Source organism: Erythrolamprus reginae, chromosome 1 (genome assembly GCF_031021105.1).
Source record: "Erythrolamprus reginae isolate rEryReg1 chromosome 1, rEryReg1.hap1, whole genome shotgun sequence".
NCBI classification, from domain to species: Eukaryota; Metazoa; Chordata; class Lepidosauria; order Squamata; family Dipsadidae; genus Erythrolamprus; species Erythrolamprus reginae.
Genome location: NC_091950.1, coordinates 192,528,538 through 192,549,048, shown reverse-complemented (window position 1 = coordinate 192,549,048; position 20,511 = coordinate 192,528,538). Strand labels below are relative to the sequence as shown.

Here is a 20,511-nt window from a genome sequence, read left to right as displayed (position 1 = left end):
ATAAAATATATAACTGAGATCCCTTTAAGGATGGCTCTCTATAAATGTATATGGGAGAAAATCTGCATTATTAGAAAAATTGAGATCCCACTTTGCTTCCCATTTTCTCCAATTTAAGGAATTAAAACACTTTTCATCAGTGCACTGCTTTGAATTTTTTAAAACTAATAAAATACAGTCTAAGTCCATTTTGTCCTTTTGAACCATTCAAGGTTTATTTTGCTTGAGTATATTGTATGTTTAAATATTTTAAGTGTTATTTTTATTCTATCCTTTCCTGTTTATTATTAGCTTTGTTACTTTGTTATTAACTAGCTTGATCATATTACCTTAACCCTGTTAGGATGCAAGAGAAAATATAAATATAAGTCAGATATGTAATGTTAAATTATGTTTCAACATTGGCAAGAACTTTAGGAAACTGTAGAATATTAGTTTTAATAATAAATCTGTAGTAGCTTTTGATTTTTTTAGTTTAGCAGCCCTTGCTACTTGAAAATTTAATATTAATATTGCTATTTATTTATTTATTTGATTTGATTTGATTTGATTTGATTTGTATGTCGCCCCTCTCCGTAGACTCGGTGAAAACCTGATGCAAAAAACTACCACTAAAACATTTGTGACACTTCAGAGTTGTCACTTGAATTTAAAAAAGATTAATATTTCAAAATATTTTACTGAATAAAATTTGTTATAAGTAAATCTTGTAGAAATCTGTTTACATTTATACAATTGTGCACTGGAAGATTCTGAACACTGGAATTAGTGTTAGGGATAAATAGTGTTAGGGATATTTTTAATTAAGTAGAAATGTGTAAAATTAGAAAGTATTCGCAACCATGCTAAATATTGTAACTAAGCCTGGACAAATACAAAAGCTTTAAAACTTTAGTCATTAAACTCATTGAGACACTATGCATTTACGTTTTTAAAATTGCCACCTAAAATGAAGTTGCTTTAGAAGTAATAATATACAAATATCCTCAAATGAATTATGAAGGATAATCATGGTTTCTAAAATACCAGAATTGTAGCAAATAAAGAGTTAACGTTTATTGTGGAAAAGAAAGAGGTAACAAATAAAGTATCTTAATTAGAATTATTGTGATAGAAAAACATTTTTCTTCTTAAGTGGCATCCCCCAGAACTCTGCAATGTCTTGTGGCAAACTGAGAAATACCTGGCGTATGGTGGGTAGCATGTAGGTTTTCTGCAGGGGTTACTACAGAGAATTGACAGAGGGTAGCTTGGCAAATGTTCAGAAACTCACATTAACTTGGTTAAGCTCCACATGGGACCTTATATTCAGTGGAATCCTTCTGACCTGCCTCTCTGCATGCCAAGCTAATCAGCAAACACCTAATGAGCCTGCTGTAAAGAAACAGACCCCTTCTTAAGTTCATTTTTATACATTCTCAGAGGGGGAGGGGGGGAAAAGACTGATGATGCTGCAAAGACCACAATAATGATAATTAACTTGCTGAATTTAGAAGATTATGCTGTTAATTAGTTGCAAAATAAAGATAAGTAATAGAGTAGCAGATGGTAAGATAACACCCAGGAGAAGGAAGGTTATTACTCTGATGAGGCTTTGTGGCAGATATGAAATATGGCTCTGACTTTTTCATAAATTGTTTTTACAATAATACTGTTTCTGTGAACTCATGATGGAGTGATCTAGTGCAGCCAATTCAGGCAGATGTAATAGGGATTTATTTTCAAGGATAGATACATTTTTTTGCAAACACCCTTATTGTTTACTATTAAAAAACAGTTAATATTTCAGATGTACAGTGGTACCTCTACCTAGGAATGCCTCCACTTACAAACTTTTCTAGATAAGAACCGGGTGTTCAAGTTTTTTTGCCTCTTCTCAAGAACCATTTCCCACTTACAAACCCGAGCCTCCGAAACTGTAACTGGAAAAGGCAGGAAGAAGCCTCTGTGGGGCCTCTCTAGGAATTTCCTGGGAGGAAATAGGGCTGGAAAAGGCGGGGAGAAGCCTCCGTGGGACCTCTCTAGGAATCTCCTGGGAGGAAACAGGGCCTCCACCCTCGCTGTGATTTCCCCAATCGCACGCATTATTTGCTTTTACATTGATTCCTATGGGAAACATTGCTTCTTCTTACAAACCTTTCTACTTAAGAACCTGGTCACAGAACGAATTAAGTTCATAAGTAGAGGTACTACTGTATTGCAAATGTATTTTATTTGTTTGTACAGTTCATTTTCTATAGCTGCCCATCCCAACCAGTGACACAAGTTTGATACCCCTGCCCTGTGATAATCTGGTTGTGAAGGGCTTCAAAGGTGACAACCAGCAGCTTGAATTGTATCCTGAAATACTCTGGCCAGCAGTACAGCTCACATAGTATTGATGTTAAGTATCAAACATCTGATGCAGCCATATTTTTCACTGGTTAATGCTTTCAAATATTTTCCAAGGGCACCCCTATATAGAGCACATTGCAGTAATCCATGCAAGAGGTCATGTACAGTAACAATAAACCTTAGTTCACAGCCAAACTTAAGCAGTTACGTCATTCCAAAGAGGAAGCCTACAGAAAAGGTGATAGGATGCTGTACAATCAGGCCAGAAATATATTAACAAAGGAGATCAGAAAAGCAAAAAGAAACTACTCTGAAAAGCTAAATAATCAATTCTCAGCAAATATGTGGAAAACTCTCAAAAACATCACCGGTTTCAACAAACCACCTTCCCATCAGATTTACAACCCCTAGAGATCACAGAAAAGGAAGTGAAAGATCTATTTCACAGACAGAAGCCAGGAAAAGCACCAGGCCCAGACAAGATAACTCCTGCTTGCCTAAAAGTCTGTGCTGACCAATTGGCACCCATCCTTCCTCCTTCAAATGCTCTACTATCATCCCAGTGCCAAAAAAGCCCTCCATCAAGGAACTGAATGACCACAGACCAGTTGCTATAACATCTGTAGTTATGAAAACCTTTGAAAGGCTAGTGATGTTCCACTTGAAAACCATCACTGATCCACTGTTAGACCACATGCAATTTGCATACCGAGCAAATAGATCGACAGATGATGCTGTTAATATGGCTCTACACTACATCCTACAACATCTTGAATCTCCAATGACCTACGCTAGGGTCCTCTTTGTAGACTTCAGTTCAGCATTCAACACCATCATACCGGACATTCTCTTAACCAAACTAAATCAGCTAGCGGTACCTGAACACACTTGTAAGTGGATCACAAGCTTCCTAACAGACAGGATGCAGCAGGTGAAGCTAGGAAAAATCACATCAGATACATGTACAATTAGCACAGGAACCCCCCCCAAGGCTGTGTACTCTCGCCACTTCTCTCTATTCACCAATTACTACATCTCAAACAATCCATCTGTTAAACGACTGAAGTTTGCAGACGATACTACAGTGATTGGACTCATTCGAGACAATGATGAATCCGCATACAGACGGGAGGTTGAACAACTAACCTTGTAGTGTGACCGGAAGTATCTAGAACTGGACACACTCAAAAATGTAAAAATGGTGGTAGACTTTAGGAGAAACCCTTCCATCCTTCTACTTCTCACAATACTAGACAACAAAGTATCAACAGTAGAGACCTTCAAATTTCTAGGTTCTATTATATCTCAAGACCTAAAATGGTCACCTAACATCAAAAACTTCATCAAAAAAGCACAACAAAGAATGTTCTTTCTGCGCCAACTCAGGAAGCTCAAACTGCTCAAGGAGCTGCTGATACAGTTCTACAGAGAAATCATTGAGTCTGTCATCTGCACCTCTATAACTGTCTGGTTTGGTTCTGCAACCCAACAAGACCGACACAGACTTCAGAGGATAATCAGAATTGCAGAAAAAACAATTACTGCCAATCTGCCTTCCATTGAGAATCTGTATATTGCACGAGTCAAAAAGAGGGCTGTTAAAATATTTACTGACCCCTCGCATCCTGGACATAAACTGTTTAAACTCCTACCTTCAAAACGTCGCTATAGAGCACTACACACCAAGACAACTAGACACAAGAACAGTTTTTTCTCAAACACCATCACTCTAATGAACAAATAATTCCTTCAACACTGTCAAACCTTTTACTAAGTCTGCACTTCTATTTCTACTAGTTTTTCTCATCATTCCTATCACCCATTTCCTCACACTTAGGACTGTATGACTGTAACTTGTTGCTTGTATACTAAGATTTTTATTAATATTGATTGTTTCTTCATTGCTTATTTGATACCTATGACAAGCATTAAGTGTTATACCACATGATTCTTAATAAATCTATATTTTATTTTATGTACATTGAGAGCATATGTACCAAGACAAATTCCTTGTGTGTCCAATCACACTTGGCCAATAAAGAATTCTATTCTATTCTATGAGTGACTTCACAACACTTCCCAGTGGAAGAATATGTTCAGTGGGCGCACAACCCTCCTAGCCACAGCTGCTATCTGCTCTTCTAGCAGGAGCTATAAGTCCATTTTGAATAAATATCTATGCACTTTAGCCCTACTAATTCTGTGTTTGATTTTGCTCTGTCAATTGATAATGTCTCTAGTGCGATATAGTGACAAAGACCTCTGTTAAGTTTACTAAATTTAGTAAGCGGTCTCGAGTACACCTATTAGGCTATAACATAATTTGTAATCTGATTATGGGTACATATGGGTATATTGTCTTAAAGTTAAGATACAATGGCAGAATGGTTGGTAGGAAACATTTTATGGATTGTATGCAATGCTGAGTGAAAAGAATTCTGTTTATATGTGAGGGCTTCTCAATCAAAATTTCTGATGTTAGAAAAGCCTGTTTTGGGAAATCGGTGATCCCATGAAATTCTCTGGAATATGGCAGCAAGTTATAATAAAATTGTCTAAAATTGTCTGAAAACGTGGGTACACATAACATTACATTTTTATTGCTGATTATACCTTTTGTTGCAGGGCATAAATTCATCATTGAGTAAATGGAGTGTCTATGGGTTTTTGTCTCTCTCTCTCTTTAGAGATTAAAAGCTGCTTTGACCCAACAGCACTGTCAGATAACAAATGGAGATACTACTAAGGGACAAACAAGTGGACTAGTTCGAACTCAGTCAGAAGAAGCACGGCCACAATCACTACAACAGCCCGCCACATCTACTACTGAAACACCGGTATGAAACCTAGCATCTGATGGAGTTTACTAACTTAAAAAATTTCTTAACAAATCTTTTATGCTTTATATTCTTAAACATATGGAGAGGAGACCAATTCATCTTGGTATGATTAGATAAAAGGAGAGGACAGTACATGGCAACTAAATTAAAAGCAAGTTTGTGTGTATGTTTGGTTTTTATAATAAGGGTTTTTAGTTGTTTTATTAAATTGGATTGTTACATGTTGTATTTTGTCATTGTTGTTAGCCGCCCCGAGTCTGTGGAGAGGGGCGGCATACAAATCCAATTAATAATAATAATAATAATAATAATAATAATAATAATAATAATAATAATAATAATGTAAGATGCCATATATACTTGAGTATAAGCCAAGATTTTCAGCACAAAAAATGTGCTGAAAAATCTAACCTTGACTTATATTCGAGTCACTGACCGGAAAACTTCTGTGCAGCATTTTCCAAAGCTGCGCAGTTCTGATGTGAAAGGCAGGGAGGAAGGAAACCTCATGGCTCTGGCAACACGAAGCTTTTTTTCTTTGTGCGGCTGCTTCTGCTCTTGCTACAGCCCAGCCAGCAACACCCTTCAGCTGCCTGATTGGCAGCAGGCTGAACCAATCACAGTTCCTCCTCTACACAGAAAGGAGGCACTGAGAGAGCTGCCTGATTGGCAGCAGGCTGAACCAATCACAGTTCCTTCTCTATGTAGAAAGGAAGCACTGGGGGAAGGGGTGGGAGGGTTGAAGGGACTTTCAGAAGGAAGGAAAAGTGGATGAAAACATGGTTTCCTCTCCTGCTCAGAAATAGAAGCCCCTTCCAGCAATCCAGCAACATGTTTTACAAGTAAAATGTAAGTTACCCATTTAAATTTGATTCATTTCTGGTAACAGAAGAGGTGATTTTGTAAGAAAATATTGCTTCAAGTGGGGATAACTGTAATTAAACTTTTTCTTCCAATTATATTTATCAGAACCAAGAGGATTGTTCTACATAATTAATATGAATAGATTTACCTTTTTTTTAAGAGTGTGGTTTCTCCTTATGCAAGATAAATATCATGTAGAAGAAAGATTTTACAATTAATGATTGAGAAACACTGAATTGTTATTTACTGATCTATTGAGATAGTAATGATTTTAACTTATGAAATATGTTTTAAATGGAATGGCAGGCTGTTCCACAGATTCATTGTTCTGTCAGGAATCTTCTCCTTAGTTGCTTCTCTCCTTGTTTAGTTTCCACCCATTGTTTCTTGTCCTGCCCTCAGGTGCTTTGGAGAATAGGTTGACTCTCTCTTCTTTGTGGCAAACCCTGAGATGTTGGAAGACTGCTCTCATGTCTCCCCTGGTCCTTCTTTTCATTAAACTAGATATACCCAATTCCTGCAACCGTTCTTCATATGTTTTTTTAATTCTCCTACAAAAACAATTTTAAGAAGTTACAATAGAAGAACATTCCATTTTTATAAGTTACCTGTAGCCACTGTATTTTCCACCTTGGGCTTATATTCGAGTCAATAAGCTTTCCCAGGTTTTGTGGCAAAGTAGGTGCCTCGGCTTATAATCGAGTCGACTTATACTCGAGTATGTACGATAGTTGAATATGTTTATTGTATTCGTGGTGCAGAAATTAAGATGGACTTGGTGATTTAACTTAAATTTACCTGATTTTTCACTGCATTTATCACAGTTGTAAGTGCAATATTGTTACATTTATTATTGTTAAACATTTATTATTGTACCTCTGTTTGTCTTTTGACTGTATTGTTTAAATTGTTAAAAGGGACTAGCTTTTAAATTTATTATTGTCTTGGAGTGAAGGTGATAATGAATGAAAATTAATTCCACTGTGACTTTGTGTAACTATATAAGTTTGGAAAACAGTTTTATATATTAGACAATAATTGTCTTCTCACTTTGGGTAGACAACTTTTACATTTTCTGTGACTTCATTACTTTCACACATTGCATTGTCCAATATTTTAAGTGTTTTAGGCATGCTCATTCTTAAGTTTCAGTTATTTTACATGGCATTCAAATAACAGAGACGCTAATAACAATCCTGGAATCTTTAGAAAATAAATGTTAAAATGTATATATAAAGATTAGGCTGGATGCAAAAACATGCAGAATTTGCCCTAACAAACTGTGATACTTTTGTACCTCTAGGCTTCTCCTGCTCAGCCTGCACCACAAACGCCAAATACAGGAGGCCGGCGAAGAAGAGCAGCAAATGAAGATCCTGACGAAAAAAGACGGAAATTCTTGGAGCGGAACAGAGCAGCTGCTTCGAGATGCAGACAAAAAAGAAAAGTTTGGGTCCAGTCTTTGGAGAAAAAAGCAGAAGACCTGAGCTCACTAAATGGTCAATTACAGGTATTTTGATTTTTTGACTTGCAGTTTTACATTTTCTTATTAAGAAGTTTAGTCAATCAAAAACGGTAATTATTTTCGAACAATAAACATAACATTTTAGAAATGAGCCACTCTGTTGCTTATCTATTAGTGTTCTGAATTAACAATGATCTCAATGGATCCGTTCTGGTATATTAAGTGTAGTGAAATCTGCAAACAGCCTAATCTTTACATATTTTATTTCAGTACAACTTGAAACGGTAGCAATTAATACTAAATGAAAACCTCTGACTAATAAAAATTATGTCCTGAATCTAATAAACCCTCCCCCCCCCCATATAGGAAATTATCTCAATTAGTGACTATTTGCAAATACAATAGTAAGAACATAAGAAGAGCCATGCTGAATCAGGCCAAAGCCCATTGAGTCCAGCATTCTGTGTCACACAGTGGCCCACCAATTGTCCATGGTGATCTTGAGCAGAAAAAGAAGGCAAGACCCTCCCTTTCCCTTGACCCCCAACAAGTGGTACTCAAGGGAATCCTGCCTGCCTCAACCAACATAGAAGCAGCACTTGGACATCAATTTTATGACCAATGTGCACATTTACAACCAAATTTCGTATGCCTGATAAAAACGCATGCCAAATTCATAATGCTGGTGTAGGTGTACAATAACTTTATTTGAATCTTCACGTGTGTGTGTGTGTGTGTGATATGTTCACTTAGTAACCATTTTGGTTAATGACCTGGTTGTTGGAATGGAATTCAGTTGATAAGAAAAGAGTGGATGTAAAGTACCTGAGCATAATTTTACAGAAACAAAAGACAACTATGAGCAACTGGTGTCCTGATCAGTTTGGACAACCATTGTCAACTTCCTTTTTTTCCGTAACAAAGGCAGGTAGAAAAGGACAAGATAGCAGTTACAGTTGTGAAAAAGATTATTGTTCTAGTCCGCGTTAATTGATAAACTAGGACCGTGATGGCGAATCTATGACATGTGGAGCCATATCTGAGGGCACAACAGGCGTTGCCCTATGTCACTGCAGTGTGATTTTCAGCCTTCTGGTGGGTGGGTGGGTGGGTGTGCAAGTTTTGCCCTCCCCAGGCTTCAGGAAAGCCTCTGAAGCCTGTGTATGGCAAAAAAAATGGATCCAATGGCCTACCAGATGTTCAGAAATCAATTTCCGGTAGGCCCATTTTTAGCCCTACCCAGGTTTCAGGAAAGCCTCTTGAAGCCTGGAGAAGGTGAAAATAGCCAAACAGGCCCCCAGAACCAATTAACGAGTACGGAATATATTATATTGATGGCCACCTCTCTTACCCCTTGAAAATACCAACCATATAGTCCAGTGATGGCGAACCATTTTTCCCTCGGGTGCCGAAAGTGCATGCGCACACACTATTGCACCTGCACAAGTGCCTGGGTAGGTCAAAAATTGCCTCCCCTGCCCCCCGGAGGCCCTCTGGAGGCCAGAAACAGCCTATTTTCCAACTTCTGGTTGGCCTGGTAGGCCCATTTTTCACCCTCTCCAGGTTCCAGAGGCTTCCCTGGGCAGAAACACACTCCTCTATCCCCCGGAGCCCTCCAGAAGCTGAAAATGCCCTCTCAGAGCCTCCATGTGAGCCAAAAATCAACTGGCAGAAGCACACATGCATACTGGAGCTGAGCTAGGGCAATGGCTTGTGTGCCAGCAGATAGGGCTCCGTATGTCACCTGTGGCACCCATGCCACCGGTTCACCATCACTGATATAGTCTATCCAAATGCATAGAAGCAAAAGTAAGAAAATATTGGATAACTCCACTCTCCCGTTTTGTTTAAAGTTTATTATTAATATCTGCCACTGTTTTGTTTTGAGTTGCAAATTCAAACAAACAGTTGCTAGGTGAAAACAGCAATTTATTCAAGGCTGAGTAGATAAACAGCTTGCAAGGAAAGGAAGGTAAATCAGCACAGAATCTCAGAGAAATATAATTGTCCTGAATAGTTTTGCTTCCAGCAAGCAGAAGAAAAGTAAAAATGTAGTCAAAAATTCAGAAAGCCAGTCCAAAGGTCAAAGTTTGTCAACCAGTCCAAAGGTCAAAGTTTCAGGATTTGTTTTACACAAGCAAAATTCACAGAACTGACACACCAGAGCAGCTGATCAGATTTGCTTCCAACAGAGAAACTTGTTTCAGTGTGGCTTTTTAAAAATTTAGAATACAACTAACTTTAATTAGGATCAGTCTCTCTTGCTTGGCAAAGCATTTCATTCTGAAAGATTTGTTGAGATATTATATTTGTTTTAAATTATTTAATTTGCTTTCTTGGGACAAATTATTCCCAAAGTGGGAATATATAAAATATATAATTAAAATATAATTTAAAACTATAATTTAAATGTAAAAATACAAATATTAGTTATTTATTTCAGGAACAGTCGACAATGATACCTAGACTTAAATTAATTTGTTCAACTCGACATATCGCAAGGGGACATATCCTGACGCCCTAAAGCTCCCTAGAGATTCCTAAAGGTTCTTATCAAATTATACTTTCTAATTCTAGAAGAAGATAATTATTAAATGCATATAGAAAAATGATTTTAGTTATTCTTAATTAATTTAGTTATTAATTTTAATTTTAAAGAAATGAAAATAAAACAAAGATATTGCAACTCGGAAGCACAAGCAAATCAAAACCTGTAACCTTTTAGTTGTTTGGAGTTTCAGCTGAGACAAAATCCAGAGGTGCATATAAAGGATCAATGGGTCAATTGTGGTATTGTTCTCCTTTCTCTGTTCCTCCATGGCCATTGTGCTTGCCCTCCTACCAACTTCAGCACCTTTTTCCTTTTACTCTATGACACGTTTACATTCAAGTACCCACCCACCTGCTCCTCCTGTAATATTTTCTGTGTCTTTCTCCTTTCTTCCCCATAGATTGTCGCTTTTGAATTCAGCCATCAGGCCCATTCCTCTCCAATCTTCCCAGCATATTTGTTTCCATTGTCTCCCTTAGCTGACACCACATATATTGCCACTGAAGGCTTTATTATTTTACCTTGCTGTTCCTATTATAGAATAGGTCCTGCCTGAAATGTGTTTCAGATTCATACTCAGACAAAATATTGCCAGTTGCTTAAACTACAGGGGGTGGACAAAAAGATGGAAACACTTGACTTTTGGCATCATAATGTTTGAACATGTTCAAATCAATCAAAACTTAATATATTTTAATGTTGTTGGTTTTTTTAATTCTGTTATTTGATATGGTTTTTTAAATTACCTTTCTTTTTTAACGGAAATTTAAGGAAATTGGTTATAACCTAGAAATGGCAGACCTCTCAGACTTTCAAAGAGGCCAGATTTTTGGTGCTCGAATGGCAGGCGCTAGTGTAACAGAAAGTGCCCAAATGTTTGGCGATTCAAGAGGTAATGTCTCAAAAGTAATGACTGCTTTTGAAAGAGAAGGGAAAACGTCCTCAGCCAAGCACAGGTCTGGTCGAAAGTCAAAGTTGTCCTAGAGAGACCATTGGACTCTAAAGCAAATTGTTAGAGCAGATCGCAAGACCACAGCTCCTAAAATCACTGCAGAGCTCAATAGACACGTACAGAACCCAGTTTCCACAAAAACTGTTCGAAAGGAGCTTCACAAATCTGGATTCCACGGAAGAGCTGCAATTAGAAAACCTCTGCTCTCAAAGAGTAGTGTAGAAACCACCAGAAATGGTCCCTTGAGCAGGCAAAATGTGATTTTCTCTGATGAATCATCGTTTACCCTTTTTCCGACCTCCGGCCCTGTTTACATTTGGAGACAGTCAAAAGAATAATTTCATCCAGACTGCCTTCTCCCAACCATCAAACATGACGGGGGTTCAGTGATGATCTGGGGTGTTATTTCTTGGAAATCCGCCGGGCCAATGATTTCCCTTCATGGAAGAATTAACAGACATCACTATTTAGGACTTTTGGCCGACCAAATTCATCCTATGGTTCAAGAACTGCTTCCAGAGGGGGATGCCGTCTTTCATGATGATAATGCACCAATCCATACAGCAAGAATTGTTAAAGAATGGCAGGAGGAACATTCTAATGAAGTTCAGCATCTCATCTGGCCACCACAATCACCAGACCTCAACATTATTGAGCATTTACGGTTGATTTCAGAGATTCAAGCAAGAAGTCGATTTCCATCACCATCATCTCTAAAAGAACTGAAGGGTGCTTTAACTGAAGAATGGGCTAAAATCCCTTTGGAAACAATTCACAATTTGTATGAATCAATACCTCGGAGAATTGAGGCTGTATTTGCCACAAAAGGTGGACCAACAACATATTAAAAGATATTTCGATGATTTTTCAAGGTGTTTCCATTTGTTTGTCCACCCCCCCCCCCTGTATATCATCTGTAGAGAATGTTTTGCACAACCCTACTTTACTGCCATCTAAGGGTCATTTGGATTTTGCAGCCTGGATCTGTAGCTTTATTTGGACACCATTAAAAATTTGAGTAATATGGAGTAGGAATATTATTCTTTAATAGATTTTCAGATTATTTTAAATTAAACGGGAAAATGCATTCTGAATATATCCTTCTGGTTTACCATTTAGATATTGTTGTGGGGGGAGGGGTTGTCCCAATAGTTACATTACAATTGTGTCACTTCACTGAATATACTTATTACCATATTTTTCTGTGTATAAGACGCACCTTTTTTATCCCTAAAAGAGGCTGATAATTAGGGTGTGTCTTATACTCTTAATGTAACTCCCCTCCCCAGCCCTAACTATCTGCTAATGATCTTCCCAGCTCTTACCTGTTCTGTCTGGGTTCCCCCAGACCTCAACACCAACTGGAAAAAACAGCCAGACACTCTGGTAAAAGCCAAAAGTATTTTATAGCTGGAAAAAATAAACACAGAGGAAAACCTGTTCTTCCCAACAGACAGGCTATAATACGTTACAGCAGAGTCCTGATGTCCAGACAATACAGCAAGCTTCTTGCTGGCACACACCCCCAAGGTTTCAATAGTCAAAGGCACAAACCAGGATTCCAAGACGCCAAAGTTCACAGCCAGGTCCCAAGACTCTCAAAGATAAAACTCCACAAGCCAGGAAGGGTGGGTCTGCCTTTTAGCCTTTCCCAAGAGCACCACACCCAAACCCAGCTGTTGCCTCTTTAATGCTGAAAGTACTTAGCCAATTGATTCCGTCTCTGAGTAGCTCTTCTTTGTCACAGATCAATTATGGCTTGTGCATTTTCCTCTAAGGAATCTGTTCTGTCTGGGTTCCCCCAGACCTCAACACCAACTGGAAAAAACAGCCAGACACTCTGGTAAAAGCCAAAAGTATTTTATAGCTGGAAAAAATAAACACAGAGGAAAACCTGTTCTTCCCAACAGACAGGCTATAATACGTTACAGCAGAGTCCTGATGTCCAGACAATACAGCAAGCTTCTTGCTGGCACGCCCCCCCAAGGTTTCAATAGTCAAAGGCACAAACCAGGATTCCAAGACGCCAAAGTTCACAGCCAGGTCCCACGACTCTCAAAGATAAAACTCCACAAGCCAGGAAGGGTGGGTCTGCCTTTTAGCCTTTCCCAAGAGCACCACACCCAAACCCAGCTGTTGCCTCTTTACTGCTGAAAGTACTTAGCCAATTGATTCCTTCTCTGAGTAGCTCTTCTTTGTCTCAGATCAATTATGGCTTGTGCATTTTCCTCTAAGGAATCCAGGCTGCTTGCTGGGGAGAGCTCCCCCTGGTGGGACTCTGGCTGTCCTCCCTCTTCTTCAGCCTGGGATTCCTCCTCCTCGTCTGTCTGCACCTCCTGTTCCTCAGCCTCTCCCTCTGAGCTGGAAACCGACAGAAGATCAGCCGTTCCCTGAGGGGCCTCAGACGGAACCACAACATTACCTTGTAGGCTCTTTCATTGTTTCTCTCTATGAAGAATGTTTTCCAAGCCCTAAGTTTCTGCAGAGTTTGTTTCATTACTCTAACTTGCTCTGAGTAAATTTCTAAGGCATTTTGTTTGAGAAGTTAAATGATTTGCACTGAATACTAGATTTTATTTTGCCAAAAGGAGCATGGAGAGATGCCATCATGCCAAAATAAATGGAGTAATCTGTTACAATTTATATATAAATGACAAAACATTTGAGCAATTATTGCTTTCATTCACAGTCCACAAGGCTTGGCAAACAGTCTTTCAGAGGAATATTTATCAATACAAACCTTATCTTGGAACGCTGCCAGAAAACTTGTTTCCAAATGCAGGACAAAGCAAAACTTGGCACAGTGTCTATTAGAGTCACAAACAGAACTTTCCAATGACCAAAGGAACTGAGCCACCCTGAGTCTGCAAGGAGAAGAACGGTCTATAAATCTAATACAGTGTTTCCCAACCTTGGCAACTTGAAGATATTTGGACTTCAACTCCCAGAATTCCCCAGCCAGGGGAATTCTGGGAGTTGAAGTCCAAATATCTTCAAGTTGCCAAGGTTGGGAAACACTGATCTAATAAATACATAAATAATTGTTTCCTGCAAAAGCCCACATCCCATTCACTCCTCTTTTATTTCCAATGGGATGGGCCAATCATCTCTAAGGGGTGGCTATACTCCCAAGTCGACCCTGTTTTCTTAGTTGTTCTTGTCTTCTGGCAGCTCTGCACATGCACACACTGGAAACAGGCTCCATCTGTTCCTCTGCCTCGCTGATTTCTGACTCCAGAGGTAGCTGATAACTTCCAGATGGCCTTGGCCAGTAGTGAAATTTAAAATTTTCACCTACCTGTTCTGTGGATGTGACTGGGTAGGCATGGCCAACTTGTAAAATTTGGTGAAACCCACTTAACAATGCTCTTTCTTAGTAGCCAAAACTTTAGGCTCAATTGTGATTATAAGTTCTCATTCTCTCTCTCTCTCTCTCTCTCTCTCTCTCTCTCTCTCTCTCTCTCTCTCTCTCTCCCTCTCCCTCCCTCCCTCCCTCTTTTTTCTCTTTCTCTTTCCTTCTCTTTCTCTTTTTTCCCCTTTTTTCTTGTCTGTGTCTCTTTTCTCTCTCTCTCTTTCCTTCCTCTATTTCTCTTTTCTCTTTCTCTTGGTGGCTGGAGAAGGAAGAAACTGCTCTGGGACTGTGGGGGCATCCACCACCCTCTCAGCCCCATAGCAGCAGCTGTGTCTTCACCAAGGTCCACTCACACACCAGCTGGTTGGGCCAGGCTGGACACCAACCTGAGATGGCAAGCAGGCATGGGAAACAGCCAGGATGGAAGTCTGCTAGTTCCCTTCCCCATGGCCGGCCGGCCCCGACATGCTTGCCTGACTTCACAAGGTGGCCACAGGGACCGGGAAAGCCGCATAGAAGGCTGGGAAGCAGGGCAGGGCTGCATTGCAGCCCACAGGGAAGGGAGTAGGGGAGGCGGGCTGGGATGGTGGAAAGCAGAGACTGGGCAGGTGGCCAGAGCCTTGCGCTGCCACCACTACTGGTCTCCAAACAATCCATTGTCGCCGCTTCTCGGGAACCAGTAGCATTTTACCCCTGGCCTTGGCCCCCTCTCTTCCTCCAACACAGAGCCTTTGACTGAGCCTTCCCTAGACTCCCAAGACTGGCCCATGTTCCTCTCCAACCTCGTCACTGTCTGAATCTGGCAGTCCAGAACATGCTGTGCCAATAGGATGTCTCCAATAAACATGTTATTTCAGGAATCCACCTGCCTCAGAGTTTTGTTTTCAATGGATGCATTACTCAAAACCTTGACAGTGTTTTTTACTTGTCTTTTGGGGATTTTGCAAACCTCAGATTGAAATGCATATAATTTAATACAGCTAACATACAGCTTGCTTTTTTCCCCATTTAGAGTGAAGTCACCCTCCTGAGAAATGAAGTGGCACAGCTGAAACAGCTACTTCTGGCTCATAAAGATTGTCCTGTTACAGCCATGCAGAAGAAATCTGGCTATCATAGTGAGTAATATTCCATTTCCCATAGCTCTAAGGTTATACCAGTGAAATACCAAGAAGTACCCAAACAAGAAAACATTAGTATTGAAAAATGATGCTTAAATGTTTCACATGATTTGGGCAAAATATGTTCAGGGACACAGTAATTCATAGAATTATTTAAAACAAAATATTTTCATAAATCCTCTTGATTATGTTGTATATTTATATGGAATAGCTGTTAGATGAATTGAATATTAATTTTCATCCAAAAGAGTAATATATTGTATTGTTGGAGGGGAAAAAATAAACAACATTTATGGATAAAACAATATAAAGGTAAAATGAAGGAAACTAAATTGTTGGCTTTCTGATTTTTTTTCAGCACTTCAAAGGTTAATTGTGTATGTCTTATTTGGGGATATAATAAAAAGTCCAGAAAGCAGTTCCTGCAGTAGAATAAATCGCCCATTTTGTCCATTTTTCACAAATTTATAACAAATAACTGAGCTGGGAATGCATTAGGCAACATTCATAATATATAACCCACAGCTTTCGTTTTTATGATTTAGTGATATTTCAGGGTATTTGTAAATGTGAAGATTGTTTCTGCCATATGTAGCCACTTCATTTTAATTTGCCAGTGTCAGTAATTTAGGAGAATAAAAGAACATTTTGTATTGCATGTGAACAGTTCCTCAGGTGCTTGAGATAAAACTTAATGGCCACCATCTTTACTTGTAGTCATTGTAAGCAATTTCATCAGAATGGGCAATATTTTTTAATTTAAAAGATTCTGGAGATTTAGCAACTCTCTGTGACTGTATATATTTAGCACATTGATTTTGTCAGTTTTAAGGTTATAAATCTCAGTCCTTTTGATCTCCAGTCATTTTGACAAGATAGAAAGTGGCATCTTGGAGCAAATTGAAACCATACAAAATATATTTTGAATTTATATTAACAATGATTGTTGCAGGGATGAGGCTATTATAGTTCCCATCTGACAAAACAATATTATTTCACTTATTTAGGCTGCTGTATGATAGCTTCCTGTATGTCTAGTTTGCTGAATGAGCTTAAGTGTCTTGAATATTAATGTAAAAATAACTTCTTTCCCCTCTGGCATATTTAACTATCTCAGAGACATTATATATATCCTCGGAGTCCTCGGAGAAGGGCGGCATACAAATCTAATAAATAATAATAATAATAATAATAATAATAATTATTATTATTATTATTATTATTATATGCTATTTTTATTCTATATGGAAGTCAGCAGTCAAAATAGCATTAAAATAGCATTATCACTCAAAAGAAAGGTTTATCAGACTATAGAATATACAAATGAAAATTTGGCATATGCCATTAAGATGTATAGTGCACATAACCTACATCTATATCTAAGTGGCTAAATTATAATTTAAAAATTGAACACAAGCTATACAATTCACTGAAGCCTTGAAGAACCCAAAAGATGTGATGGCATCTCAAAATGTTGCTACTTATTCTCCCTATATTCTATATGCCAGTGGTTCTTAACCTGGGCAATATCACCCCCCAGGGAGCGATTTCATTTTTCGGGGTGGTGATGAGGGATTGAAAAGAGGCGACACGGGGGCAAAGGAATGAAAAGGGGGTAGTATGGGGGCGATGGAACAAGAAGGTGAGGACACTTTGGGGAAGACTTTGCTGTATATCTTTCGTACAAAAACATCAGCTTGCTTGCTATTAGTGGATTGAATTCTGTTTTCAAATGACGTCCCCTGTGATGTTGGCTGTCATGTCAGTGTAACTGTTGAAACTAGGTTTATTGATGTCCATATGCATTTTTCTAGTGTTCCAGTGCAGTTGAAAATTTAATTTGCAGGTAGTGCCAGCAAAGAGAAAGTGTTGCTAATATTCGACGGAATACCTAAAATTGGGATTCGTTCCATCTCCTTCCAATGTACCACTTTCATTTTGTCTTCTTCATGAGAAAACATTTTCAAATGAAGTGATGAAGCCTTCCTGACCGAAAGACCACTTGGTAAGAATTCATTTGGATAAAGCTGACAAACCGGCATCGTTTTTCCAATCCTTAAAGGCCAAGTTTGAGGGTCACGGCACTGTTGGGAAGGTTTTTGGAAAATCATCACTCACCGCCTATAAGGGGCTCATTTGTTCCTATGAAGTATCTTTGTTGATAGCAAAATGTGGCAAACCTCACACAATAGAAGAAATGCTGATTTTACCAGCAGTGAAACAGATTGTTGCCACCAAGTTGGTGCCCAGCATAAGTACTATCATGCAATCGATTCCTTTGAACAATGACACTGTATCAAAAAGAATTGATGAAATGGCTGCTGATGTGGAAGAAAGGCTTGTTGACATCTTGAAAAATGCAGAAGTCATGACGCAGATTGATGAGTCAACAAATGAAACCTTGTCTTATGTCCGTTTTATCAACAGAAATGAAGAGATTCGGAAAAGAACAGTTATTTGTTCAAAATTTAGCCACCGCACAAAAGGTTCTTCGATATTTAAAAAGGTTGAAGAGGTTTTTAATGAGAAAAACATCCCTTTTGGAAATGTTGTGGCATGCCCAACTGACGCACCTGCATCCATGGTTAGACAATATTGTGGATTTCAAGCTCATCTAAAATCGGTTGTACTTGGAGTTATGACTGCCCATTGTATCATTCAGAGAAAGCACCTTATCTCAAAATATTTGAGTAGCCATTTGCACAGGTCTCTATGTTACATCATTAATGCTGTGAATAAAATTAAGTTGAATGCCTTGAACAACTGACTTTCACAAGCTTTGTAAAGAAAATGACTTGCACACCGAAGTAAGGTGCCTTTCAAAAGAAAAGTGCTTGTGGCGATTCCAAAATTTTGTTGACACAGTTGTCAAATTTCTTGAATCCATTAACCCAAGTCTAAGCAGTTCTCTTAAACTTCAACGTCTGGATGTAGCTTATCTCACCGATGTTTTTGACAAGCTGAATGAAGCAAACATAAAGCTGCAAGGAAAAGAAATCAATTTTCTTAAGGCCAAGGGAATAATCTGCTCATTTATTCCCATATTGGATCTCCCTGCAAGCAACATGAGTCGCCAGGCGCTATATCAGTTCTCAAGCCTTGGTAATGAACGTGAATTCCAAGCAGAAGATTTAGACGTTTTTGCTGCCACTTGAAGCAACTAAAAGAAGATATGGAGACCAGATTCTATGATCGCATAAATCTGGAAGTGCCCACTTTCACAGTGTCCTTTCACAGCAGACTTGCACCACTTACCAGTCTTCCAGAAAGCCATTAAGACCTGGTTTTTCTGGAAGGCCTGGAATTAAGAATGCCTGTATGTATGTAAGGTTTATAGGGTTTTACGTATTTTTATGATATTACTGTTTCATCATTGTTATAATTTTATTGCTTTTAGTAATTACTGTTAGCCGCCCTGAGTCCCATTGGTGTGGGTGGCATACAAATATAAATAAAAACTTAACTAATTAACTAACTAACTTCATCTGAAACTGCAAGAACCACTGACAGATCTGAAATAAGACTGTGAAGCCCAGTCATATTTTCAGAGTCACAGCTACAAAGCTTTTTGGGTGAAAATGATGAACACTTGCCCATTATTTGGGGAGGAAGTTGCTTCTTTTAGCCTTTCCTTTCACTTACTTAGTGTGTGGTTAGCTCTGGCCCAACTCCTGCCCCAAGGAATGTGCAGGTGGATGTGGGGGAAACATCCACATGCTGCAGGCCTGTTTTGTTCCTGATGGAATCTGCTGACAAAGCCTTCTCTGACCAAGGAAGCGTGAGTGACAGGGAAGAGGGGAGTTTGGCAGACAGCCCAGGGGGAGAACAATCATCTGTATCATCCTTGGATTCTGAACAAGAATTAATGACACATCCACGCATGCGTAGAGTGATGCATAGGAGACAACAACTGAAGGATTATTACAAGAGAAAATGAGACCACCTGTGGTTGGGTGCGGCTGCTGTAATTAGTGCTACAGATAAAAGTGCAACCTGGTGTTTTAGCCTCATGGCAGTTTATCTGATTCATTGTTTCATCAAAATCGTGGGTTTTGTGCTGTTCAAGATTGTGTGTGGACTCTCTGGACTTTAGAATTGGACTCAATTTCCCAGTTATTGGATGAGCAATGGGATTGCATTTAACCTGTGCCTTGTGTGTACCAGAAAATCCCTTTGACATTTAAAAAGGGAGCTGTCTCTGTTGTTCTGTTTATAAAAACTTTTGGGTTTTCCTTTTATCGTGTGGTGTGTGTCTTCCTGGACTAATTACCCTGTAATTACTGGCGGTTGAGACACGCAGGCAGAACACTTAGTGGAGATGGATTCAGTGCCGTCCAACAAATCCTTTCTAAACCAAGGAATGGTGAAGATCTCTAAGCGTCGTGATTTAAGAAAGCAATTAACAAAAATGGTTCCAGACATCAAGTAATTGGCATCAGCAATCATCAATGGCAAGCACAAGGCAACCATTGATTGGTGGGATGGGGGTTGTTTTGGGGGTTTTTGCTTTTTATGTACATACATTTTTTTTGTTAATAATTGTCTGAGCTTTTATCATTGTATTTGCTTGCATTAGATTTCACATTCCAGTTTGAGTTTTCGGCTTTGTTTTCGAATTTTTGTTATTGTCTGTAAAACATTGTGTGTGTCTCTTTGTATTGTACTTTTTTTAGCATGCACTCCAGTTCAATATTATATTTTGGTTCTCAGTTTTATGTTTTCTATTTTTTGTTGTGTAAACTTTTTATCTTTTCTTTTAGTGAACCATGTTAGTTATTTTTTGGTTATTAAAATAAAACATTTATTTGCAATGTATATAACTAGCAGTTAATGCAGCTTAATACAACAGGCGCTTGCTCTTTTGTATGACTACACAATAGTAAACTTGGGGGTGGGAGTTTTGATTAGTCTGTTTCATAGACTAATGCATAGGTGCGATTGGCCCATTAAGGCCTTTCATGTAAACACCTATTTTCTCTTTGATTTTAAGAGCAGGAGTCCAAGGAGTAAAGCAAATCATAATGAAGCCATT

General features: G+C 38.7%; 1 protein-coding gene across 3 annotated transcripts in view; it reads left to right on the top strand.

Annotated features, from left to right (window-relative positions):
* ATF2 (activating transcription factor 2) overlaps nt 1–20,511 on the top strand; it is a 52,783-nt gene that overhangs the window by 28,857 nt on the left and 3,415 nt on the right. For 2 of the 3 annotated variants that reach the window (XM_070731784.1, XM_070731785.1), the window contains 3 exons: nt 5,022–5,171; nt 7,342–7,548; nt 15,371–15,476. In XM_070731784.1, the coding sequence (XP_070587885.1) occupies nt 5,022–5,171; nt 7,342–7,548; nt 15,371–15,476 (463 nt within the window). Of the gene's footprint in view, nt 1–5,021; nt 5,172–7,341; nt 7,549–9,946; nt 10,044–15,370; nt 15,477–20,511 lie in introns of those variants that run through there. The other variant, XM_070731786.1, reaches the window with a different exon arrangement.